General features: G+C 57.5%; 2 protein-coding genes across 2 annotated transcripts in view; one reads left to right on the top strand and one right to left on the bottom strand.

Annotated features, from left to right (window-relative positions):
- Window positions 1-3,355: 3,355 nt before the first annotated feature.
- NOB1 (NIN1 (RPN12) binding protein 1 homolog) lies at window positions 3,356-8,882 on the bottom strand. The gene is made up of 9 exons (XM_055145696.1): window positions 8,753-8,882; window positions 8,533-8,665; window positions 6,896-7,026; window positions 6,548-6,619; window positions 6,323-6,451; window positions 6,060-6,248; window positions 5,297-5,394; window positions 5,053-5,197; window positions 3,356-3,877 (listed from the first exon to the last, which is right to left on the bottom strand). Exons 1-9 carry the CDS (start codon window positions 8,813-8,815, stop codon window positions 3,608-3,610), a joined length of 1,230 nt encoding a protein of 409 aa, XP_055001671.1. The 5' UTR covers window positions 8,816-8,882; the 3' UTR covers window positions 3,356-3,607.
- Window positions 8,883-11,557: 2,675 nt separating this feature from the next.
- Window positions 11,558-25,585, top strand: part of WWP2 (WW domain containing E3 ubiquitin protein ligase 2) — a 110,368-nt gene continuing 96,340 nt past the window's right edge. Inside the window, exon 1 of the mRNA XM_055145930.1 lies at window positions 11,558-11,706. The gene's annotated coding sequence lies outside the window, so the exon portion shown is untranslated. The remainder of the gene's footprint in view (window positions 11,707-25,585) is intronic.

The raw sequence follows: 25,585 nt of genomic DNA, 5'->3' as shown, positions 1-25,585 counted from the left end.
TGCTCAGAGCCGGTCCAGCTGCTCGGGGACCTGGATATCTGTGTCCTCGGTGGACCCGTGGCCACCCACCCAATGTCCCTGCAGGAACCAGCTCCTCGCTCTGCACTCAGGAATTACTCCTGGCAGTGCTCGGGGACCATCTGGGATGCCGGGGATTGAACCAGGGTCGGCCGTGTGCAAACAAGTGCTCTTCCTGCTGTGCTATCGCTCCCGCTCAGGTCCACAATCTGAGCCTTCTGCTGTCACCCGGTCCCACCCCGCCTGTCCCCCTATCTTGGCACCATCATCTACATCACCTGGGACACGTCAGACACCCCCGGGTGAGCTGCTCGCCTTGGGTACATTCTGGAACTGAGTCACATTCCTGGTGGGACTCAGCGCGGTGGGCGACACGGAGACCCCTCTCAGAGGGCAGCTCTGGAAGAGAAGCCTCTTGCCCCACAGAGAAGGTGTTTGGGCTCTGACCAGAGAACTTGAGGCGTGGAAGGGGCTGGGGGCCCGTTTCTGTTGCTGCTTTCTCCCAGGACAAGTCATTCCTCAGCCACCCTGTGATGGCGGTTCACTTGTGACTTTGGAGAGCAAACTAAACTAGCAAACAAAAGGAAAAAACCATTTCCTGCCCCGCCCAACTGTTTGCTTAAATCTCTGACTCACATATTCTGTGTCAGAAGTGTTTGGAAAGATGCCTGGGAGTCCCCTGAGGGCTTCCAGGAGGTGGCACACCAGGCCCTGCCCGTGTCTCCATGCCCTTACATGGGCCAAGGCCTGGGGCTGTGAGCCTGTGGTTCAACCTGCTTCCTGTCCTCCTGGTTCTGGAATCAGCCCCCGCCCTTTCAGTTATGTCACAGGGAACGTCGCCTAAGAGAGCTCGGCTTCAGTGCCTGCGACACCACCCACGGGAGCCCTGGGTTCTGTCCCAGCGCTGCGCAGTGTGGACCCAAGCCCAAATATGTAAATACACGCGCTCACAAACAGTGCGGCATCTTCACGCTAGATTTCCCAAGTGCTGGGGGTACAAGTCACGCTAGCAGTCGAGGTCCAGCGGATGAGGCGTCCTCTGTGCAGTGGACCCTGGGTCAATCCCCGGCACTGCATATAGTTTCCGGATGGAAAGAGCAGCAGGGATGCAGGCAGTTCCGGGGAGCTCTGCTATGCAAATCAGTCTCCGAAAAGTGCTGTGGCCTCGGCCTGGAATGGAACTGGCCGAGATCAGGAAGTCAGTGTAAGGAATCAAGATTAAGGGGCCTTAAGCTGGGGCTATGAAATTAGCTTTGGTCTTTCCAGGTTTCATGCCTTTTGGTCGCCGTGAGAAACGGGGCAGGAGAGAACTGCACTCTGCTGGGGCTGGAGAGTCCTGCTGGTAGAAGCTCTCCCGTCTTCCTGCTGTGTCCAGGAATCTGAGGGAGTGAAGGGAATCCCTGTCTGGTTGGATCCGGCTGCTTTTCCCTGAGTGACCTGTAGAGGGAGCGCCACCACCTTTCTGTGGCCTACTCCAAAGGAATGGTTCCAAAAAGTTGTTAAAATGTGGGATTTTTTTGTTTTTTGGGTCACACCCGGGGATGCTCGGGGGTTACTCCTGGCTCTGCACCCAGGAATTATTCCTGGTGGTGCTCAGGAGACCATACGGGATGCTGGGGATCGAACCCGGGTTGGCTGTGTGCAAGGCAAACACCTTTCTCTGAACTATCGCTCCAGCCCCCCAAAAGTCGTTTCTTCACAGGGGGACCAGGAATACACTTCATGGTAGAGTACTGGTCTCCACCTGTGAAGCCCTGGTTTGATTCCCGGCAACACACACATACAATTGCCAATTACAGGCCTGGCAGGAGGGAAGGCACTTGCCTTGCATGTGGTTGTGGCAGCGCAGAAGCAGGCAGGGGGCGGGAAGGGCAGGGGTCCTCTCCCTGGGGCCCCTTCTGCTCACCCCGGGCTTCCCGGCTGGCCCAAGTCTGAATGGGGAGATGGGGAGAGGTGGGGCTCTCTGTGCTCTAGGCCCCCCACTTGCACATCTGCTGCGAGGGGAAATCTTCCCCTGCACGCTCACTGGCTATGCGGCACGTCTGGCCAAGGCTCAGTCTTCCTAAGGATGAAGTGGGAGAATGCAGGTCTGCGGGCAGCGTCGAAGGGTTTGGTGGTGGCCTTGCCCAAAGCGAGCCTGGGCAGCCGTGTGGGCAACTCGGACCGAGGGTGTGGGGGCAGTGCAGGACCAAGGCCGCAGGAGACAAAGTAGCTTCACAAAAGCTAAATCAGGATTGAACAAGGTGCAGCCTGAAGCCCAGTATTGGGCAGCTACATCGACAGAGGACCCACAGCGTCCACCTGGGTTATAAACTTGAGCTTTCTCAGCAATGTGGCCCTGTCACAGGGTCCCAGCAGTCAGACGTGCGAGGCTGAGGAAACGCAGGAGTTAGCTCCAAGGAGCTCTGAGGTAGCACTTTGCCTTGGGACCTTTTCTGGGCATGTGGTGGGGGTGGCAGTGCTTAGGGGCTTCTCCTGCCTCTGCACTCCTGGCAGGAGTCATTCCTGGCAGTGCTTGGGAAACCGTTTGGGCTGCTGAGGATCTAACCAGGTTGGCCTGGCGCGAGACAAGCATCCTACCCACTGTGCACTCTCCAGTTGCCAACGTTTTTTAAAGCTTTGTTTTGGGGTCATACCTGGCAATGCTCAGGGCTAACCCCTGGCTCTACACTCAGGAATTACTCCTGGTGGGCTTGAAGGACCCCATGGGATGCCGGGGTTGGCTGTGTTGCCTTACCCACTGTACCATCACTGCCCATCCCCCTCCGCCCCCAGATGTCTTATAGAGAGAATAGCCGGTGGCCACTCTGGGGGCCTATGTGGTACCAGGGCCGGGGGCCAGGAAGGCACCAGGGCCCAAATGGCAGTTACACACTTTCATATTTCCTAGGATTTTTTGACAAATATTCTAAACATGTGATCCCTGGATGGTGATCTAGAGTGTGTGCAGCCTTGGGGACGGGAGTACTGGGCTAATTCAATTTGTCCCACCACTGCCAGCAGTAATCCCTGAGCAGAGCCAGGAGTGCTCCCAACCCCACTGGCCTTGAGCCTTCTTAGGCAGGAGAGTCACAGCAGAGATAAGGCACTTCCCTTGCCTGTGGCCGACCAGGGTCTAAGCCCTGTTCTGGTATGGCGCCTTCTCCCAGACGGGCCGGGTAATGCGGCACGCGGCTGAGCCTGGCTCGTATGTGGTGGCCTGGAGCCCGCCAGAAGCAAGCCCTGAGCACAAAGCCCGATGTTGGCCCAAATATCCAACACAAACCCCCATCACAGAAACCCGGCGTCAGTCTCCAGGCCTAAGACAGGAACAATCTGGAACACAACGAAGCCTGTGACCACATTTATTAGAAATGACACGGTCACTGTCAAGTCCCCTTCAGGAACGGCCGAGGCCTGCTCTGGCTCCAGCCCCGGGAGGGCCCGGCTGCCCCACACACCCCTGAGCAGCGGTGGGCAGAGCAGGGGCCGGGCACGCAGCTCTCCCTGCAAGGCCTCTGGAGTGGCACCACAGGGGGCGTGCGGGGTGGGGGCCGAACTTCCCGGCGTCCGGCCACACGATCCAGTCCGGCTGGGGGGCACGTGCCCGTCACCTTTTCTTCACAAACTTCTTCCTGGAAGCGTTGGGATTCAGGCGCCTCCTGCCGGCGCCCAGGGCGCCGTCTCTCACCTGCAGGGTGGCCGAGCGGCTGGAGATGTCATTCTCCGCGAAGGGGGACAGGCCGGCGATGTAGTCGGGGGCGAAGACATCGGTTTTCTGCCGGGCCTTCTGGGACAGGCGCAGCTGCGGGAAGCGCTGGTCCTCAGTGAGGTGCGGGTTGACGGCGTACTTGCCGCCTCTGGGCATGGGGAGCGAGTACTGCGGAGGAGGCGGGGGGACGTCAGAGGGGCCGCAGGTCTGACCTGTGCCCGGCCCACCACGCAACCGGCCTCGCTCGAGCCCTGACGGCTCCTGAGCGGGCAGAATCCTGCGCACACGGCCTGGCCCCCTCCACAGCGGCAGCAACGTCGTGCTGGAATAAGCAGACGACAGCGCGGAGTCAGGGGCAGCGCACGGCGGCTATGAGGACAGAACGGACTCTGGGGCCGGGCTGTAGGCCCAGCGCCCGGGTCTGCCGAGGCCCACTGTCCACCAGCAACTGAGCGCCCGGAGACAAGGCTCAATCTGTGACAAGTGACAAGCGAGTCCCAGCTGCCCGGGACCTGCAAAGGCACAGCCGCCCGCTGGCACAGTCGGCGTCAAGGATCCGGGCTAAGGTCCACAGGCAGCCCGGAGCTGCGGTCTTCAGAAGGAAGGACGCAGCCTGCGAGCTCATGAGAAACGCTCCGCCAACTTCCGACCGAGAGTCCAGCTCAATGAGGGGCGAGAGAGGAAGGGCCGAGCCCCGTGCCTCGGCAGGAGCCACCCCGCCCTGCCAACGGTCACAAGAGTCACTTTGCTTCACGTAACTGCAGGAAACCGGGCCAGGCCTGCCACACCTGGTCAGACGGCAGCCCCGGGACGACACCCCCCACAGTGGCGTGGGCCATCACAGGGTGACCACAGTCACCTAACTCCCAAGGCAGCCCTTACCACAGTGCCCGAGAGGGCGGTGGCACGTGCCATCGGCGGGTGGCCTGGCCGGGACTGAGGGGCAGTCTACAGGGTTACCGGCTAATGTACCTCCAGGTCGGGAGCTGAGACCCAAAACCCCACAGCCGTGGGCAGGAGCCCTGGGAGGGAGCCAGGGGAGCGCGTGCCGGCCCGACCAGGCTGCAGACACAGCGGGCAGGACGCGTGCCCTGCACACGGCTGACCCAGGCTCCCAGATGGCCCCCGAGCCCCACCACGAGTGATTCCTGAGCAGAGCCAGGACTAAGCCCGACCACCACTGGGTGGGCCCAAAACACAAGCCTTTGCTGAGTATATGTGCTCGAGCAGGCAAAGGCCACCCCTGCAGTTGACTCTCAAATGGTTCCGGAAACGCAGACAAAGGATCCCTAAGCAGCCGGACAGCGCACCCGGGAGACCCAGGAGGGCCGTGCCCCACTCACCCGCAGGCCGCGCGGGTTCAGCACCTTGGGGTTGCGGGAGAAGTGCATGTGCAGCGTCCCGTCGGCGCCCACGGACACGGACACCTTCTTCAGTGTCCGGTTGCCACAGTGGGGGCAGAACACACGGCTCATGTCTGACGTTGTCCTGGAAACACAAGGGGGTGGTGGGGCGGGGGCCACCGCAGGCAGCCGGGTGGGGCGGGGGGGGGTGGGGAGGGCTGCAGGGGGCCGGCGCCCGACGTACCTGAAGCAGCCGTGGCAGCGCAGCACGTGGCTGCGGGCCTCGCGGATGACCATGCCGTCCACCGCTAGCGCGTGCAGCCCCATCCGCAGGAGTACATTCTGGAGTGACATGTGCAGTGGCTCGAACCCGCCCCACCACCCCCCACCCCAGCCCTGCTCGGGCCCTCAAGGGCTTGTGCAAGGAGACCGGGGCGGGGAGATGGCAGCAGGCTCAGTCGGGCACTAGATTTGCAGGTGGGAACCCTGACTGCTGTCCCGGGCACCGCGGGTTTCCCAAGCATCGGGCGTGATGCCAAAACCAGGGAAGGAAAAGACGAATGTGCTCTAGGGCTTTCGGGGAACAAACCCAGGGCCTCCCACAAAGCAGGGCAGGTGCTCTTCCACTGGGCTGCCAGGCTCGTCAGGCACGGCACCGACTTGCCAGCCGGAACCCAGCGTCACCGACCCACACAGACACAAGAACAGCCTGGCAGCCTCAGCAGCAAACACTCAGCGAACCAAGATTCGTCTGAGCCTAGTCACAGCACAGCAAAGAGGGCACCTGCCTGGCACGCGGCCAAATTGTGCTTGATCCCGGGCACCCCATATAGTCCCCTGGGCACTGCCAGGAGAAACCCTGAAGCATCACTGCGTGTGGCCCAGAGACAAACCAAAAAACTCAAAAAATATCCGTCACCCTGCCCTACGCGTGAAAACCCCCGTCTCTGGCATGGAACAAGGCACCTCACGACAGCGGACCACCCCCACCCGGGCCAGCTCCGCACCTGCATGGCGAAGTCTGTGGTCACGCAGCCCACCCGCACGTCCTGCGGGACGGTGCACTGCCCCAGCTCCTGCTGCACCCGCCGGATGTTGCTGGGGGTGATCCACCCGCCCCCGTCCCCGTCACTGTCCTCATCCTCCCCGTCCTCGGAGCCCTCCTCCTCGCTGGTCGCGCCGTCACCTGTGCTGCCCTGAAACACAGCAGGCGGGGGTGAGTGTCCAGGCGGGTGCGAGCGGCAGGCAGAGCCACACGCCGGGGCCTCACCAGCAGCTCCTGGAGGTCCTGCTCGATGCTGGGTAGAGGGTTTCTCCAGAACACGAACGAGCTGAACTCCAGCTCCTGGGACTCAGTGGCCGGGTGCCTGGACTCTGCGGGTTGGTGCGGCTGCTGAGGCTGAAAGATGACATTTAACCCCCGAAAAATGTTAGGGAGGGAGGGAGAGGCCAGAGGTGGTAGGATCGTGCATCCTCTGGGGAACAGAGGCCTCACCTTGGAAGGGAGATGGAAGCCGGACACGTGCAGAGGCGTTTCTGGGTGCTGAATGGAGGAGCTCACCGTGACCTGCGGCAGGAAAAGGAGAAACGCTGGTAGCACCGTGCAGAGCCATGCAGCTTGGACACCACTCCCCACCGCACACCCCCAAAGCCAGATAATTCAAAAACACAAGGAGCGACTAGAGCCACAGCACAACAGGAAGGGCACCTGCCTTGCTCACAAACAACCCTGACAACCCCCGAGCACTACCAGGAGTGATCCCTGATCACCATCGGGTGTGGCCCCCCCAAACCAAAACAAAAATCAAAATCAAAAGCAAACCCAGCAATGCTCCTGTTTTACCTTTTCTGGTTCTTGTTTAAGGTGAGACACCCCCACAAACTCTGCTTCCAGCTGGTAAGTGAGCGCCAGCACCTGGATGTCCGTGGCAGAAAGACTGGGATAGTCTCCTGTTTTCTTTGAAAACTCAGTTACTGCAAGCAAGACAGTCCAATTTCAGTTAGGGGCAAATGCCAGAAGACTTCCTGGATAACCATGTAAAAGTATGAACAGAACTTAAAATCAACATGCAAACATTTTCATTCAATGCCAGATTTTTCTTTGTTTGTATGGACCCTGTATTCTTTTTTTTTTTTTTTTTTGCTTTTTGGGTCACACCCAGCGATGCTCAGGGGTTACTCCTGGCTTTGCACTCAGGAATTACTCCTGGCGGTGCTTGGGGGACCATATGGGATGCCGGGGATCAAACCCGGGTTGGCCGCGTGCAAGGCAAACGCCCTAACCGCTGTGCTATCGCTCCGGCCCCTGGACCCTGTATTCTTGACCATCAAGATTCCTGCCAGGCAGGTTTATTGTGACCATCGCTCTCCAGCACAAATGAGGAGTCACGAACGTCAACAGTGTTTGTAAGCTAGGAGTGCGCCTTCTGCAGCTGTATGATGTGAGAATGGAAACTCTCCTCTCTCCTAGCTTTAAAATTCTTTGAAAGCCTAAAAATGCACCCTGATAGTATGATCAGATTTCAAGATGGATGGAAAGTTCACTGCACCAATAACCGTGGTAGTCTGTGATGAACCCAAAAAAGGAGGCTGCCTGGAAATACTGGAGTTTTTGTGCATTAAGAAAAAAAACCCCAAAAACCAAAAAACACAACAGGGACATGCATCTCTCCTATAAGAGTAGTTGTGATGCCAGTCACAGCCTGTCTCCTGATACACCAGACACAAAGGCTGAGTCCCCTGCTGCACTGCCTAAGGAAAAGCAGGCTGTGGCCCTTTCCTAAAATATAAATCGAGCATTACTCAGAGCAGCTATAACTTAACTGGCAGTTACTATGACCAAATCCCAAGAACCACTAACAGTATTTCCGCAGAAAGACTGAGAAACCTTAACCTAGGGTTGGGGAGACGGTCCACAGGGTTGGAGCCCCGAAACAAGCAGCAGCTCCAGAACACACGTGGTGTGGACCCGAAACAGAACCGGAACCGAGACGGCACAGCGGGCAAGCTGTCAGAGCGAGGACTCCAAGTCACGAGCTGAGGGTGCTGGGAAGTGTCCGCGAGCTGGACACCTGGGCCCTCTCCCGGGCATCATCGCTTAGATTCTTAGCAAGAGGTCGGAACGGATTCCTGAGCCCAGGGATAACGGGTTCGTTCCCTTCCGGGATTCACGCCAGACCGAAACAGCCGCTTCTTTCCGACCCGAGGCTGGAAAACGCCCCACCCCCCGAACGCCTTCTGACACACGCAAAACCAACGGGCCGGCGGCGTTTGGGAGCACACGCGACTGCAGGTGCTGCGAGCTCGGCGTCCCTGGCCACGTCGGAGATCCGGGCCGCGGTCACGCGTCCCACGGCGAGGCCGAGATCCCGGGCGACGACGCGCCGGCGCCTCCCGGCCGGGGACCAGGAATCCTCACGACCTTCCCGGGCAGCGGGGGAAGCCCCCCGAGCCCAGCCCCCCGCGGGCAGCGGCACTCACCCAGCCGTATGTACTCCGGGAAGGGCTCCTTGAAGCGCAGTTCGTAGGGCAGGACGGCGAGCCGCCGGCGCGTGGCCCGGTCCCGAATCTCGCGCACCACCTCCCGGATCGTGTAGATGTTCTTCCCGATATCCTGCGGGGAGATGGGCCCAAATCACTCCCGCCCCGCCCCCGGTACTCCATCTCGGGCCACCAGCCCCTAGCTCCCTGGTCCCGAGACCTGCAGAGCCACGTCCCGCAGGAAAGCGCCGGCGTCCGCGACAACGTGCTCCACCGGCGCCATCTTGGCCGCGTCTGTGCAGCCGCACGCATGCGCGCGCGTGCGCACGACTCCAATTCCGCCCCGATTTTGGCCTCGGAGGCGGGACCAGCCATGCAGCTCCACCCACGGCTCTTACGGAGGCGGGACTAGTCGTGCAGCTCCGCCCCCGATTCCGGCCTCGGAGGCGGGACCAGCCATGCAGCTCCGCCCCCGACTCTCTCGGAGGCGGGACCAGCCATGCAGCTCCGCCCCCAATTCCTGGGCCTAGGAGGCGGGACCAGCCGGGCGCATGCGTGCAGTTGCCTCGCTCCTTGGGAGAACTCCAGCCTTGGGGACGCCTGTGCCAGTACCGCAGCATCCACAGCTCAGCGTCTTCCTGACGTTTGCACATGGGTGTAAAAACAGGCTCATCGTTAAAAGTCGGCCGGTACAGCCATTCTGATTTAGTGATCGCAGTCATTCTAATTTGCTTTGTCTTTATTTGGGGGCCGCACCAGAGGTCCTCAGGAACTTCACCAGGCTCTGTGCTCAGGAGTCACTGGTGCGGTGCTTGGGGAACCAATATGCAGTGCCAGTACTGCTGTATAGGTACCCCGACTTCATTTTGAGCCACTGGGGCTCAGAGTCTATGCCTTATTTACTTCGGTATCTTTGACCCCCCTCTCTCCCGCGTCCTTCCATGTGCTGGGCACGGAATGTGCTAGCAGATAATTCTTTGCTAGCACAAGGAATATAACTGGAGGGATATTAGTTGACGTCTAAGTTTCTTTTCAAAACAGATTCTCTATAAGATCTTGTCTATCAGAAGGTCATGTTGACAAAGTTTGTCTTTTTAAAAAACTTTTGAGCACATCCACCTGTGCTCAAGGATCACTCCAGGTGGGTCATACCCGGCGGTACTCAGGGATTACTCCTGATAGGGCTCAGGTAACTATATGGGATTATGGGCATCAAATCTGGGTCAGCCACGTGCAAGGCAAGCAACCTACCTACTGTATTTTCATTCTTAACCTTGATGGCTATTTTTTGGGTGTGTTTGTGTGTGGCAGATCCAACTGTGCTTAGGTCTTACTCCTGGATCTGTGCTCAAGCATCATTCCTGTACTTGGGGACATATGGAGTGATGGGATCAAACCCTAGTTGGCCACATGCAAGGCAAGTGCCTTAACCCCTGTACAGTCTCTCCAGTCCCTCGATGACTTGTTGATAAAGGATGACGAATAGGATCCAATAGGCTATGCCATAAAGCCAAGTTGTATGGTAGGTCTGTCATTAGATTTGCTTAATGACACTGATGTACGCTGAGACATCATCTAAGGACGCATTTCTCCCAACACATCCTCACCAGGTGACATGACTGCATATACATGCAGATACTCATACAGAGGGAGGCTGTGCCAAGGATGCCCAGTGCAGCGTGCTTTGCCTCAGTTCTTTTCCACACACCTGTTCAGTGCCACCAAATCAAGAACTTCCCTAATTGCTCCACAATGAGGATAGTAAAACTGGCACTGATAGAACTAAAAAAAAAAAAGCGTTTAGTAATTCTCTGAATGGAATGTATGTAGGGTTTAAGGCTTTATTATTTACTTTTTGCTTTTTGGGTCACACATGACAATGCACAGGGGTTACTCTTGGCTCTGCACTTAGGAATTACTCCTGGAGGTGCTCAGGTGACCATATGAGATGCTGGGAATCGAACCCGGGTCTACCGCGTGCAAGGCAAACACCCTACCCGCTGTGCTAACACTTCAGCCCCAGGTTTTAAAGGAGGTTTTAAAGGAGGGAGATAAGCCATTTCCTGGATTTGAAATGTGAACAGGAACAGTAGAGACTAGAGATTGCATCTGTACACATAAAAGGGCCCACCAAAGGCAAAGACCTTAGAATAATGAATGCACAGTGCTTTAAAACAATTAGCTATTAGTATTAATTTTACTGGTAACTATAAATGAAAAATTGAGAGATTGAACTTGTCAATGGGGTTGGGGCGGTAATGCAAAGGGCTGAGTGCGTGCTTTGTTTGCTGGAGCACAGCAGGCCGAGGGCGGGCTCTCTTGCCCCATAAATGGATTTCACTTAAAATGGATTTCTTTTAATTTTGGAAGGGGGGTGGAGAGGGAGCGCGCACCTGACGATTCTCAGGGATTACTCCTGGCTTTGCACTCAGGACTTACTCGTGGCGGTGCTCAGAGGGCCGCAAGCACCCGACCGGCTGTACTATCTCCCCAAGTCCTTCAATCTACCCTTATGAGCAGATTTTGTGTTGGGACACGTTCTGAAGACCATCCATTGTTGTCACAAGGACAGAGACTCCATTCACCACGGCCGTGCTCTTGGCGGTTCTGGAGCCTAGCACGCTGTCTGGCACAGAGAGGGCGTAGGTTTGCGCGGCTTAGCCAGCAACACCAGCTGCCCGGTCCGGCTTTGGTAGACATAGCCATTCACGTACAGATGTCCCACGCAGCATCGGGGACACGCAGCTTACGGGCGAGTTGACCTGGAGCCCAGCTGCACCTGGGCGAACTGTCTGTCACCTGTCGGACCTGCCGAGCTGCTGATGCGGAAAGGCCTCTTGCCACCTGTCCGCGGGGCTACCGGCGGCCTCCGGCTTGGACCCGAGGCATCACCGGGGCGCCCGGCGGAGCCTCGGCGCATCCGCCGGCGTGGGGCGCGGGCGGCGAGCGCGAGGCCTCCGGGTTCTGAGGGGGAAAGCGGCCCAGGGCGCCCGGCGGCGGCGGCGGCTGCTACGGGGCGCGCGCCGGCCCGGCCCTCTAGGTGGCCCACACCTGCGGGCCGGCCAGCCTCTTCCGGGTCAGGTGACCGCGCGCGGCCACGTGACCCGCGCCGAGTGCGGGCGGTGCAAGGCGGAAGTGGCCGAGGAGTTGGCGCCGCCGGTGTGGCCGCGGCAGGTAGCGAGCGGCGGCGCGGGGGCGCGGCGGGCGCGCGGGGCTGGCGGGCCGGGCCGGGGGGGCGGCGGACGGCGCGGCCGGGGCCGGGGGGCGGCGGGGCCCGGGCGCCGGGGGGCGGCGGCTTCCTGTGGGAGGGGCCTGGCCGGCGGTTCCGGCCTCCGAGGAGGGGTGTCCCGGCTCCCGCCTGCCGGTGCGGGTGGGCGCGCCGCGCGCGGGGGATGGAGGGGCGGTGACCCCTGGGGAGGGACCTGGAGCGGGGTGGGTGGGGGCGAGGGGGGCAGCGGTACCGGGGCGGCGGGCGGGGGTCGCGAGGGGAGGGCGCAGACCGGTGCAGGGGGAGCCGCGCCACCCACCCCCGGCGCACGGGCTCTTTGCAAACGCAGCTGCGCGCAGACTTGCACGTCGGGCCCCTGCAGTTTTGAAACTTCTGGAGGGCTCCCCGGATCTTCGGCGCCCTGCTTCCGTCACACCCACTTACCCGCCTGGGGAGGAGGGTGTTTCCACTTCTGGGGCATCTGAGCCCTTCGGCTCTTCTTTCTCTGACCTGGTCTCCATGCCCAGATCACATCAACTTAGAGACTTAAGAAAGAAAGAAAAAGTCGGGGGGGCATGCAGCTGTGTCCATGCATGACTTAGCCTGCCCGCCGCGGTGCCCACGACCTCGGCCAGGTGCTGGGGGGAGATGACTGAGGGGGGGGGTGAGCCCCACTGAAGCCTCGGACAGGTGGCTGCGACTTTGGGTGACTTTGCCTCTTTTCTTTTCAGTCTAAATTATTCAGCCACCCCGGCCCTGGGAGTGCTTATCTGCACGGGCCGTCCCTAGGTAGGGTGACTGGAGAGGTCTGCGTTGTGTTGCTTGGGGCCGTGACGTAGACGGTGATTTTGAGATTAAACACCCGTGTTGAGGGCTGTTTCTTGTCTGCGCGGCGTGTGGGCTGAGAGGCGTAGGAAGGGAAACGGGTGTCACGGGTGCACCGGGTCACGCTGGATGGCTAGACTCGGCCTTCCCAGGAGCCAGTGTCCGGGGGAGGGTTCCAAGTCAGGGGAACACTGGTACTCTGCAGGTGTATTACAGAGTCGGTGCGTTTGGGTTTTTTGGGGCAACATCAAACTAGTAAGTTTTGGAGCCTCCCCGTGAGTTAGGCTGGGAAGGTATTATTCTTACTTCGCCGTGAATAAACAGTCCTCTGAGCGATGACTTGGTTTTGCTCTTTCTTGTTTACCGGTCTCCTTTCCCTGCCGATCTCTCAAGGGCACGGTTCTTGTTTGGCTGCTTCCCTCAGTGCCCTTCAGGTTGTGAGTTAGCCTAACTCACTTGGTACGTGCCTGGTGAAGAAAGGGATTCCTGAAGGTTATGTGGCTCTAAGTGAAGACCTGGGCTTTAAGCAAGCCCTAGCGCCCAGTCATAAAAGCTTGAAGTTTACACCCAGCCGTGCTCAGGGCCTGGCTCAGGGATCACTCCCCGTGGGGCTCGGGGCATGGAATCTGGGTCATGGAAAAAGGCCGAGGTGGGTGCCTCAAGCTCTTGTGCATTCTCCCCAGGAGCTCCTACCAACAAATCTTGTAACAGGCACCACTCTGGGCAGGTTGATACCGTCCCTGTTGGGCAGCTGCAGAAACCGAGGCCTAGCGAAGGTCTTGCTTTCAGTTCCAGAAGAAGGGAATCGTTCAACAGAAACTCAAGCCCAAATCCAGACTTAAAAAATTTCTTTTTTAATTTCTAAAAAAAATTTTTTTTGGGCCTTTTTGGGTCACACCCGGCAATGCACAGAGGTTACTTCTGGCTCTGCACTCAGGAATCACCCCTGGCGGTGCTCAGGGGACCATATGGGATGCTGGGAATCGAACCCAGGTTGGCTGCGTGCAAGGCAAACACCCTACCCGCTGTGCTATCGCTCCAGCCCCTCTAAACATTTTTTGAGCCTTTTCCAGCAGTGCTCTGGGGACCATGTGGTACGAAGTTTCCAGCCTGGGCCCCCTGGAGGCCAAGCCTGTGGTCTGTCTCGCTTTCTAAGCTCTCTCCAGCCCTAAGGTTATTTTCGATTTCTGCATGGTTCCCTCTCATCACACCTGACGCTGCCCAGGGAAGCATATGTGGTGCTGGAGATGGAACCCTTGCTATGTGCAGGGCAGCTCTGCCTTAACACCTGTGCTGTCTCTCCAGCCCCTGAAAATATGTTGGATTTATTTATATCTTTGGTGTACTTTGAATCAAACTCAGGACCTCACTTTCACAAGGTCCGCTCTCTATCTCGGAGCTACATCCTCAACCAAAGGTTTTGTTTGTTATCTGTGATCAGACCTGGGTTCTATACAGACACGTGGGGCATGTGCTCTAATGCTGTGATGCATCTGGTTCCGAAAGCTGCTTTAAAAATTTTCTTTGAGGAGGGGCTGGAGTCATTGCATGGTGGGTAGGCCGTTTGCTTTGCACATGGCCGACCTGGATTCAATTCCCAGCATCCCATATGGTCCCCCCCAGCACCGCCAGGAGTAATTCCTGAGTGCAGAGCCAGGAGTAACCCTTGAGCATCGCCGGGTGTGACCCAAAAAGGAAACAAAATTTTTTTTTCTTTGGGGGGAGGAGGGTTACTGTTTGTCATGAGTTGCTCTCAGTGCTGCCCAGGGTACCCTGTGGTGCCGGGGGTGTCCTACCTCAGCCCACTGACATCTCTCTCTGACCCTTAAGTTTTACCTTAAAAAAAATATATATATATGGGCCGAAGAGAGCATAGCAGGTGAGATACTTGCCTTGTATGCAGCAGACTCGGGTTTGATCTCTGGCACCCCACATGGTGCCCTAGTGCATCCTAGGAGTGCTCCCCAAGCCCAGAGCCAGGAGTCAGTTCTGCGTACAGCGGAATGTGACTCCAAAATTTAAAACCTTGTTTTAAGTATCAAAAGTATGACATAGTTCTCAGCGGAAATTGTGAGTGTTGAATGCAAGTGAAGTTCACAAAACCCTCCTTTCTCCCCTCTGCCCCTGGGAAAAAGGCTTTCGCCTTGCACCTTGAATATTTAAAAGTGCCTGGGCTGTGCTGGGCAGTGTTCTCGGGTTGTGCTGGCCAGCATGGTGGTCATAGCCATGGGGCTCTGTTGTGTTCTGGAGATACGTATGGGTTAGAAACACTGGGCTTTTGAAGACTAGGTAAAAGGGTTAAGTCTCTCTGTTTTTTTGGGAGGACTGGGGCCTCATCTGGCAGTGCTCAGGGCTTATTTCTGACTCTGTGCTCGGGGATCCATTCCTGATAGGGCCTAGGGGACCCTACCAGGGATTGTACCCAGGTACGCCATGTGCAAGGTAGGACCTTACTCTCTGTGCCATCTCCCTGGGGCCCCAATTTTATGTCTATATACATACAGACACACAGACACACACACACACACACACACACACACGTTTATTTTTTTGGTCACACCCAGCTGAGTTCAGGGCTTGCTCCTAGCTCTACACTCAGGAGTCACTCCTGGCAGCCTCAGGGGACCATATGGGGTGGCAGGGATTGAACCTGGGTTGGCCAAATGCAAAGCAAGCACTCTGCATACACTCTATTAATTGCCTGATCCCCACCCCCACCCCATCCCCGTGATATTTTTAATATAATAGCATAATGTGAACTGTGAAATATTCTAGGTTTCACCTTTTCACTTTGACAATTCAGTTTTCTGGGGCTGGAGAGATAGTAGTACAGCCAAGAAGGCACTTGCCTTGCATGTACCCAGCTTGGATTTGATTCCTCACAACACTTATGGTTTCGTTAGCCCCACCAGGAGTGATCCCTGAATCCGAGCCAGGAGTAAGCCCTGAGCACCATTTTGAAGTGATTTTTTTTTTTGAAGGCCAAGACTATAGCATAGTGGCCAAGCACACACTTCACATGTGTGAGGGACTGGCTTCTATCCCTGGAACCCCCCCAAAAAAAAGCATTTTTAATTTTTGGGGGGCTGGAGCCAAAAAAAGCCGAAAAGCACAGCGGGTAGGGCATTTACCTTGCATGCAGCCGACCCAGGTTTGATTCCTCCGTCCCTCTCGGAGAGCCCGGCAAGCTACTGAGAGTATCCCACCCTCGAGACAGAGCCTGGCAAGCTACCCATGGCGTATTTGATATGCCAAAAAAACAGTAACAAGTCTCACAATGGAGACGTTACTGGTGCCCGCTCGAGCAAATCAGTGAGCAATGGGATGACAGTGACAGTGACACCTGGTGGTACTCAGGACTTTGCCCTGACTCTCAGGGATCACTTCTGGTGGGCTCAGGGGGACCATATGGGATGCCAGGGATGGAACCTAGGTTGGCTGTGTGCAAGGCAAGCACCTTACCCGCTGTACTATTGGTTCATCTCCACTATAAGTGGATTTTTAGAAAGAGAACATTGTGCTGGATGGTGCTGTTGTAAACACTGTACTGTAGGGCATCAGAAAGTCCTCTCGGCCGAGGAGCTCAGTGGGCAGAACCTCCTAGCTAGACCACTGCTGTGTTGCAGGGTGGAGAAGGCGGGGTTCGGGGCGGGCAGGGACTGGGCTGCCGGGAGAGCAGGTCCCGGGTCAGTGCCTGCCCTGTGGGTGAATGGGCATGTGGAGGTCCAGGCAGAGGAAAGGCCAGGCCAGTGGCACCAAGGAGGAGGCGTTGGGGCTGGAACAGAAGCCCAGCGGGCCAGGTGTTTGCCTTACACACCTGGGTTCCGTCCCGGTACCATCTACAGTTCCCAGAGCTCTCCAGGAGTAATTGAGTGCAGAGCTAGGAGTAAGCCCTGAGCACCACGGGGTGTGGTCCCCAAATAAAAAAAAGAAATTCAGAATGAACAGGGAACATTCCCAGCGTGGTTTTGAGCCGGCTGCGGGACCAGTGTGTCTGGAGAGGCGGGAACAGGGCCAGGCAATGGAGGTGGTCGAAGTCAGAGTGGTCTTGGGGGCAGGGAGAGAGATTGGGGGCGGCCATGACAAGAATGGGGGTCTTGCTTCAAGGGAGTCGGGGCCCTGGAGGGTTTTGAACAGTGGAGGGGACACAGTCCATTTGCCGAATGGAGACAGTAAGAGGGAGCCAGGCACGGGGACGAGGTCTGAGCAGTAGCTCAGTGAGGGGGTCCCGGGGGGCCAGCACGGAGCAGGCCAGCCAATGGGGTGAAGGGTGAGTAGAGCTTTTGGAGCCAAGGGTGAGCGTCGGTCTCGGGCACGAAACTGGAGGAACAGAACATGTCATCGCCAAGGCAGGGGCGGGGGCTGCACAGGGGACGCCAGATCCTGTTCCCACTGTGCCTGTTGGGACCCGAGGCGGGGGTGTGGGCTCAAGCCACGATGCCAGGCGAGGGCACCGTGGCGCCATGCGTCTGAGGACCCACGAGCGCTTCCAGCCTGGAGTGACATTGTGAAACAAGAACTCCGTTTATGTTGCTCTTCCTGGAGGCGTTTTCAGTACAGCAAAACACGTACCGTGTCCTGGGACCTTGGTTTTCTCTCCCTTTTGCTTCTTATCTAAAGGCCCTTTTGAAAACCACAAGCTAATGGGTTTCTCTTGGCTCCAGGACATGGTTCTTCCAAGTGCGCGTCTTTGGTGCTGGACTCAGCCCGAGTGCCAGTTTCTGGAACTTTCGGGGCTGGTTAAGTGACTGAGAGGCCTCCGAGAGGGTGGGAAAGAGCCAGCCAGGGACCCAGGGCAATGGTTTTCTAAGGTTCGGAGTCGCTGTTTCTCCTACCTTGCGGCGGGTGCCCCTCCGGCTTCAGATTGAGTGCAGGCGACCTGGCTGGGGTGGTGAGCTAGACAGGCGAGCTGCGATTTGAATCCCGGCCTCCTGACTTGCTGACATCCATCGGGAAGAGACAGGGTAGGGCCCGAGAGATGGCTCAATGGGCAGAGCACAGGCTTTTCCCACAGGAGGCCCCAGCCTGATCCCTGGCACCCTCTAGTCCCCCACTTCTGCTGGGAGCGACACCCAGCACAGAGCCAGGAGTCGCCCCCGAGCCCTGCCGGCAGTGTGGAGCTGGGCATTGAACCCAGGGCTTCCCGGGTACAAGGTATGTACCCTCAGTCACATCTCTGAGATGCCTTCCTTCCCCGCCCAACCCCCTCCCCACCTTTTGATTTTGGGGCCATACCTGGTGGTGCTCAGGGGCCATTCGTGGCAGTGATGGGGGTCACTCCCAGCAGTACCCAGGGGGGCCACGCGGTGCTGGAAACCGTCAAAGGCAGGCCGCCCAGCCCATCATGACAAGAGGCTTTCATTTGCTTCTGGGCTGCCCGGAGTAGGGGCCCCTTTTGCTGAACCCCGACCCCAGCTCGCCAGGAGCTGCTCTCGACTGACTCTGGGCTCTGATGGATGCTGGGATTCCTGAGAGCTTGGAAGGAGAGCGAGGGTCTTGTTTCCCTCGGAAACAGACCAGCTGGAGGTGCTCCAGTCGGATGTGGTGCCCTGCCCCAGCCCCTCTGCCTGGCGTGCGAAAGCAGCACTCAGTGACTCACGTCCAGTGTCGATACCTCCTTCTAGGAAAGTACCACGTACCAACACTTGGCAGTCCTGACCTCGGCCAGGTCCTCTTCCTGTGTCACCCCGGCCATCGGCTTCCTGTTTTGCCCCGAGACCCGCCTCCCAGGCTCTTATTCTTGGCCCTCTGAGCACACTGTGCTTCCAGCGGGGCAGCTCCACGCCCGCCCGCCCGCCCGCACGCCCGTACGCCCGTCCACCCGCCCTCGCTCTATGTGCCCGGTCTTTGTTCGGATGTCCCTTGGCAGAGCTTGGTTCCATTTGATTGTTTCCCAGTCTGGGCCTTTGGAGAAGGGGAAGTAACTCGATGCTGGACAGAGGCAGGAGGCCAAGAAGGAAGCCTTGATGTTGGGGAGCACTGGACAAGCATGAGCGCGTGTGGAGGGAAGGTGCAGTGTTCCCAGCGGAGCCCTGTCTTCCCGGAGTGGGTGCCGGGTGGGCTGAGTGGCATAACTAGGAGCCCTGCCTGTGTCTGCAGCTGGCTAACCGCTAACCAAGGGAGACGCCTGGACTCGGGTGCTGGTGAGTGGCCTGGACGCTCGCTTCCTTGGCTTATATGCTCCACTGGGCCTCTCATGACGGGATCGTGGTTCAGTGATTTTTTTTTTTTTTATTGTGGGGGTGGAAGAGGGGCCACGACCTAGCAGTATTGAGGGCTGATTCCTGTCTCTGCCACTTAGGGGTCACTCCTGATGCTGCCAGGGACCACGTGGGATGCCAGGGCTAGAACCCTGATTGGCCATCTGCAAGGCAAGTGCTCTCCCCACTGGGCTGTTGCTCCACTCCCACCGTTCCAGTCTCTTAGTTCAGAGTCTTAAGAACTAGTTTAGGGGCTGGAGTGATAGGATAGTGGGGAGGGTGTTTGTCTTAAACGTGGCCGACCAGAGTTCGGTCCCCAGCATCCCATATGGTCCTCCAAGCACCTCCAGGAGTAATTCCTGAGTGTAGAACCAAGAGTAACCCCTGAGCATTGCTGGGTGTGACACCCCCCCAAATTAAGAAAAACCCCAAAACTAGAGGGCTTGAGAGAAATTGTGCAGCGACGTGGGCATTTGCCTTCCACGCCCCATCCAGGTTTGACCCCTGTCCAATCTAAGGGGTCCCCTGAGTCCTGCCAGGAGTGATTTCTGAGTGCAGAGCCAGGAGTAAGCCCTGAGTACCGCTTGGTTTGACCCCCCCCCAAAGCAAAAACAAAAACAAAACCCTCCAAGTTCAAGTGTGCACATTCCTTGGTGCTTGTTCCTGTTTTTCAGATTTCTCTCCTTTGGGTGTTTGTGTCTCTGCCCCCATGGAGGTTTTGGTAGAGCTGTTTCTCTCAAGTTATTTTGGCTGCAACCATTTTTGACATGGATTTTTCTATCGTGACACAACATATGTGTGTATAAACATACAGTGGAGTCAACTCTATAAGGAATAACACTTTCTAGGTATGATGTACGCACAGGCTGTCCTGAATTGCATTTCACTTAAAAAAGAGCTCGTACTCTAGAGAGATGATACAGGGGCGAAGGTGCTTGCCTTGCATGCAGCCAAACCTGGATCAAATCCCTGGCACCACGTGTGGTCCCTCGAGCACTGCCAGGAGTAGCCAGGAATAATCCCTGAGCACTGCCTGGTGTGGCTCCAAAGCAAAAATGAATGAATGAATGAATGAATGATAAAAGTGCTTCTGAGGCCAGGGAGATAGCTCCAAAGAGTTGGCACCAGTGCCTGGCATGAGGACCTCCTGAGCTGGTGGCCCCCGGCAGCCCTGGGGAACTCTATGTGACAGAACCCAATAACTGAAGAAGACTTGAGTACTCGAATCAAACTCAGTGACACTTATTTGGAAGGAATTTTGGGTTTTGGTTCTCCCCCCCCCCCCCAGTGGGATGGCAGCTGGGTCTGGAGGAAGGGTCAGCTCAGCAGATGTGCCTGGGAACGGTTTCCCCAGCCAAGACTGATCAGTGGTGTCTTGCCGACAGAATATGGACAGACAGACAGGACCGAATGCTTTGGGTCACTGTTCATGACAAATGACTATCCTTGTGAAAAGGCACTGGAGAAAGAGAGTATGGCGGTGTTTCCTGCGGTTTCTCCGGTTTCCCTGGCGACTTTAGGTCTTCTGAGCCTTCCTTAGAGCTTATGCAATTGATTTTGCGCTGGGGCTGTGAAATGTAGATCAAGACTTTTTATCTTTCCCCCTTGGAATAGGCCATGTGGGGGCTTTGAATTTCATTCTTGCAAATTCTGTCTCTGGAGTTTAGACCAAAGGCTAAACCAGCTCAATGAGAAGCGAGTTAAGAATTTATCGTCTCTTGAGTTGCCTATGTAGGGAAAGCATCACTATAGAGCAAAAAAGATTTTGTTGTTTACAAGTCATGCTTGTAACTCATGGAATTCTTACTTTCAATGCTTTAGCCCCAGTTATTGAAAGACCCAAGGCTGAGTATTTGTTGTTGTTGTTGTTGTTTACTTGGTTTTCTGTTTTTTGGCCACACCCGGCGGTGCTCAGGGGTTACTCTTGGCTCTGCACTCTGGAATCAATCCTGGTGGTACTCGGGGCACCGTACGGGATGCCAGGGATCGAACCGGGTTCAGCTGCGTGCAAGGCAAGAACCTTACCAGCTGTACTGTCTCTCTGGACCCTCGAGGCGGAGTTTATAATCTTTAATTTTTCCTTCCTTACTCAAGATCCAATCTTTTCCTCCCCATAAAATGATTGTTAAATTGCATAAAAGATCAAACGTATCAAATGGGTCAGGGACTAAGATAACAAGCCCTCGTAAAAGCCGCCATCTGGGTTTAATGAAGAGGAACGTTTTACCATCTCGGCTTCGGCACTTTTTCCTTTAAAACAGAAATGGTTGCAGAGAGAGCTGGAGTTTCCTTCTCTGCCCCCCTCTGCCGTCCCTCTGCTCCCCGCCCCACCCCGAGGCCGCCGCTTCCCTTCTGAACTCCCGGGGCCCCTCGGGCCGAGCGAGCCTTTCTACTGTCCTTCCGCCGGGGGTGTCCACACCCCAGACAGCGGCTGTGTGTTTCAGGGCAGCCTTGCGCACCCTGCTAGGTGCTGTGTTCTTTGTGGTTTTAAGCTTTCTAGCCCGGGATTTCTCCATATGGGGTGCCGGGGATGGCGGCGGGTCAGAGTCGCGAGAGGCAAGTGCCCCGCCCGTGATTCTCTCTCTTTCTCTCTTTCTCTCTCTCTCTCTCTCTCTCTCTGGCCCCGCGCCCTGTGCTCTCTTGCAGGCTGCCAGGTCCTAGCCGATGCGCCTCGGGAAGCCGGTGAGCTTTCTAAAAAACACTTACTGTCAGACTTCTAATCGTGCGCTAATCTGATGCCTAGAGACAGTCTTTTTATTGCCTCATTAAAACAACTTTAGTCGAAGGGAGTCAAAACATCATCCTTTCACGTTCCAGGAAATGGACGCCCTGGTTCGTTTTACTGGATTAGTATTTATGGAAAGCCCGCACGGGGCCTGGCCCGCCCGAGGGGCCGGCTGCAGGGGTCGCCGAGGGGCGCACAGCTCGCCCTCGCCTTGCAGGGGACGGAGGCCCGACAGGGAGCAGGCCAGGGTGCGGGCCGAGAGGTCAGGCAGGAGGAGCCTAGAGAGAGAGAGAGAGAGAGAGAGAGAGAGAGAGAGAGAGAGAGAGAGAGAGACAGAGAGAGAGACAGAGACAGAGACAGAGAGACAGAGAGAGAGAGAGAGAGAGAGAAAGAGAGAGAGAGAGAGAGAGAGAGAGAGAGAGAGAGAGAGAGTGTGTGGTGTGTGTGTGTGTGTGTGTGTGTGTGTGTGTGTGTGTGTTTTAGCCCGGGTTCCCGGGCTGCTCAGGGAAGGGCCCGTCAGCAAGCAACATCTGGTTAAATGCCTGGAAGCGGCAAAAGAGTGAGCTGTGTATGTGGGCCGCTGAGGAAGAACATTTTAGAGGGAAGGGTTAGAAGCCCGGTAGGGGGCCGGGCCTGGCATGACCTTGAGGGTTGACGGGGAGACAAATGGGAGATGACCCTGGGGAGATGGGGGCGGGGGACACCTACCGCTCTGTACCTCCGAGCTCCTTCTAGAACTGTGACTTTTACTCCACCGTAGACGGGAAGCCGCTGGGTGGCCTTGCCGCGTGGCATGATCGACCTGACTTCTGTGATGCAGGAACCGTGCCCGAATATAGAGATTTGACTGACGGGGTTGGAGGGCAGAAGCCAGTGGAGCAGTGATGGGGGAGCATCATGGTGCTTTGCCATTACTTTTCATTACATGGTTTTTCTTTTTGTCTTTTGGGCCACACCCGGAGATATTCAGGGATTACTCCTGGCTCTGTGTTCAGGGAGTACTCCTGGTGGTGCTCAGGGGACCATCTGGGATGCTGGGGATCGAACCCAGGTCTGCTGAGTTCGAGGCAAGTACCCGGTCCGCTGTACTGTCCCTTTAGTGCCCAGGGGCTTTTTCAAGCTCATCCCCTGGGGAGGATGCTCGGATACCTGGAGTCCGCACAGTTTTGCATGTGGGAGTCCCTGGTTTAATTCCCAGCCCCGCATGGTCCCCAAAGCACCACTGGGTCTGCCACGCCCCCCAGTGAAAGAAAAACTTATAAAAGAAACCCCTCAAGACCGTTGCTTTTGTTCTTTGTTTGGGGGTGCACCGCAGTTGTCCAGTTGTACCAGAGGCTGCTCGTAGCTCTATGTGGGGGCGGGGAGACGCCCTCCTGGCGGTGCTCAGGGGCCAGTGGTACCACAGATCAAAGCCACGAGGCAGGTGGGCTCCTTGGGAGCTAGGGGCCAGGTGGGGGCCGGGGAGAGGACCAGGATGGAGCTGACCCGGGGGGTGGGGTGGGGGCAGCATGCCCTGCCCCTGGCGGATCACGCCCATCTGTAGAGGAACCGGGAATTCTTTTTTTTCTTTTCCTTTTGGCTTTTTGGGTCACACGTGGTGATGCTCAGGGCTACTCCTGGCTCTCCACTCCGGAGTTACCCTGGTCGGTGCTCAGGGGACCATACCAGCAGACGCCCTCCCCGCTGCGTGAGCTCTGGTCTGCGGACGGCTCCTTTTCCCTGTTTCTGTTTAGTTGGGGCCGCGCCTGCCTTCCCGCTCCGAGGCTGCTCCTGGTGGGAGCCTCGCGGTGGCAGGGATCACACCCGGGCCCCCTGCGTGCGCAGCTGTGTCCAGCCCGCCGGGCTCGCTCTGCCCCCTCCAGAGGGATTGCCTTTGTTCCAGGAGCACTTTCAGGGCTCTCCCTGCCTTTTCGCCTCCTATGGATTAGTCCAGAAAAAAATGAGTCACTTTAACGTTCTTCTTTGGGCTGGGCCTGGAAGGCAGGCGCATTCTTTTTTGTTTTTATTAAAATCTTCACACATGGAATGATTTGACTCGAGTAGTAGAAGCGTCCAAGTCGATGCTTCCTAGCTGCAGCTACACTTACCCTTACAGGACTCCTTTCCCAGAGCCCTAGAGCCAGTTCATCATGTGTGTCGTTTGCATTTTTATCTGGGGGCCACACCCGGGTGTGCCGAGGGGTTATTCTTGGCTCAGTGCTTGGGGATCGCTGCTGGTGGCCCCTCGGGGGTCCCTGATGTGTCAGGAACTGTACCTGGGCCTCTCTCCTGCCCAGCCTGTGCACAGCCCTTTGAGCCGCCCCCTGCCGTGTTCACTGCACTTTCAGTTGCTGTTCGGGAAAGGCAGAGGACAAACGGGGTCCCGAAGCCTCTTACACCTTTGACCACTGCCCCGACTCTTCTGCGGGGTCCAGACTGTTCCCCCCAGGATCCCGCTTGCACCGAGGGTGCGGACACAATGGGGAGGAGGCCAGGGTCCTGCCCTCCCGGGTGCTCGGCCTGGTTTGCTTCTCGGCCCCGCCCCGGGAGAACGTGCTTGGCAGAGCCCTCCCAGGTCACGGTGTCAGCGCTGTCGGGTTGCCCTGAGTCCTGGCTGCGACCCGGGCCCCATAACCCTCGCCGTGGGGCCCGCTGGGGCTTGTGTTTCTGGCCACGGTGCTTGCCTGCCTTTCACCGCAGTGTTTGTTGGGGTCTGCAGCTCTTGTTTGGGGGTCTCCCACACACCTGTGCTGGAAATTGCAGCCTGTTGCAGAGCTGGGGGGGGGTCCCAGAGAACAGTCCCGTCTGCCTGGCCTGCACTTGGCATGGGCGGGTGGCCCCAGGGATCTGGCTTCTGACTCTTGCGTGCCGAGGTCGAGGGGACCCCCACCCGCTCCCCCTCTGTGTGGGTACGGTGGCCACGCCAGGATCGAGCACCAATCCCCCAGAGTCACGAGCCGGGTGAGTGACTTTTGTCCTGAAATACCAGTTTTCCACTTAAAACACACGAACAAATGGAAGCGATTCCATCTGGGCTTTGGCAGCTGCCTCCTTGGCAACGAGTGGGGCGGAGCCTGGCATCCCAGGAGGGCTGCTGGTGCCAGTCGTGGGAAGTTTCAGGTGGAAAATGGAAGCTTGGGACCCTTACCGCCTGCCACCCGGACATGGCCACTTCCGCTCTTTCCTCTGTTGTTTTGGGCCACGCCCAGTGGGGCTGGGGGGGGCCGTGCAGCGCGGGGGGGCTCAAACCTGGGCCTGCTCCGGCCAGGCGCGTGCTCCCCCGGCTCTTGGCCTGGCCCTCAGGCCCCGCTTCCCAGCTCTAGAGACTCGTCGGAAGAAGTTGGGGTGGCGTTCCCAGACAGGAGTTGGCGGTATGGGCCCGGAGTGTGTCAGCGTTGGAGGGGAGCTGCGTGTTTCATTTGCCAGTGACAAGTGGCAGCGTGAGCCGCAGGTCTGCTCTCAGGGCGAGGTGGCTTCTGCCTCTGGCCAGTCCCGTGGTGGCCAGCGGTGGGCAGAGCCTGCTCACGGCCCGTTTCACGAGTGCTCTGGAGAGACAAATGCCTCTGCGGGTCCTTTGCCTACTTTAGAAAAAATGGAATTGGGGGGTCAGAGGGATGAGACAGTGGTTAGTGCACTTCACTTGCACATGGCCGATCCTGGCCCCCCGTACGGCCCCCGGTCCCTGCCGGGAGTGATCCCGGAGTGCAGGGCCACGGGTAAGCCCGGAGCACTGCCATGCGTAGTCCCCAAACAAAAAAATGGGATGAAGACTGGAGAGATTGTCCCGGGGCCAGACGCTTGTGTTGCCCGTGGCTGACCTCAGTTCTGTCCTCGGCATCTGCTGTCCCAAGTTCACCGAGGGAGACCCTGGAGCTCCGCGGTGTAGCCTGACCCCCCAGCCCCGCCCCCCTCCAGTGAAATTAGTTGTTTTTCATTGTTGAATTGTGACTCTCCTCTAGAACCTTCTGGGTTTTGTTCTGTCTTTTTTTGCCACACCCGGCCCTGCTGAGGGTCTGCTCCTGGCTCTGCTCTCAGGGATCACTCCGGGCGGGCTCAGGGGGCCATACGGGATGCCGGGGATCCACTCGGGGCCGACTCCTGTACGGCGAACACCCT

The sequence above is a fragment of the Sorex araneus genome, chromosome 8 (assembly GCF_027595985.1).
Source record: "Sorex araneus isolate mSorAra2 chromosome 8, mSorAra2.pri, whole genome shotgun sequence".
Taxonomy (NCBI): Eukaryota; Metazoa; Chordata; class Mammalia; order Eulipotyphla; family Soricidae; genus Sorex; species Sorex araneus.
Note: the sequence above shows the minus strand (reverse complement) of the source record. Positions and strands in the feature narration are given on the sequence as shown.

What these genes read in the sequence shown, in the direction of transcription:
- NOB1 (XM_055145696.1), bottom strand. Translation starts at nt 8,815, where the DNA reads ATGGCGCCGGTGGAGCACGTTGTCGCGGACGCCGGCGCTTTCCTGCGG. An exon ending in TGCGGGACGTGGCTCTGCAG is followed by an intron (nt 8,666 to 8,752) that starts GTCTCGGGACCA and finishes ATCTCCCCGCAG; the next exon opens with GATATCGGGAAGAACATCTA. An exon ending in CGCTGCCACGGCTGCTTCAG is followed by an intron (nt 5,198 to 5,296) that starts GTACGTCGGGCG and finishes TTGTGTTTCCAG; the next exon opens with GACAACGTCAGACATGAGCC.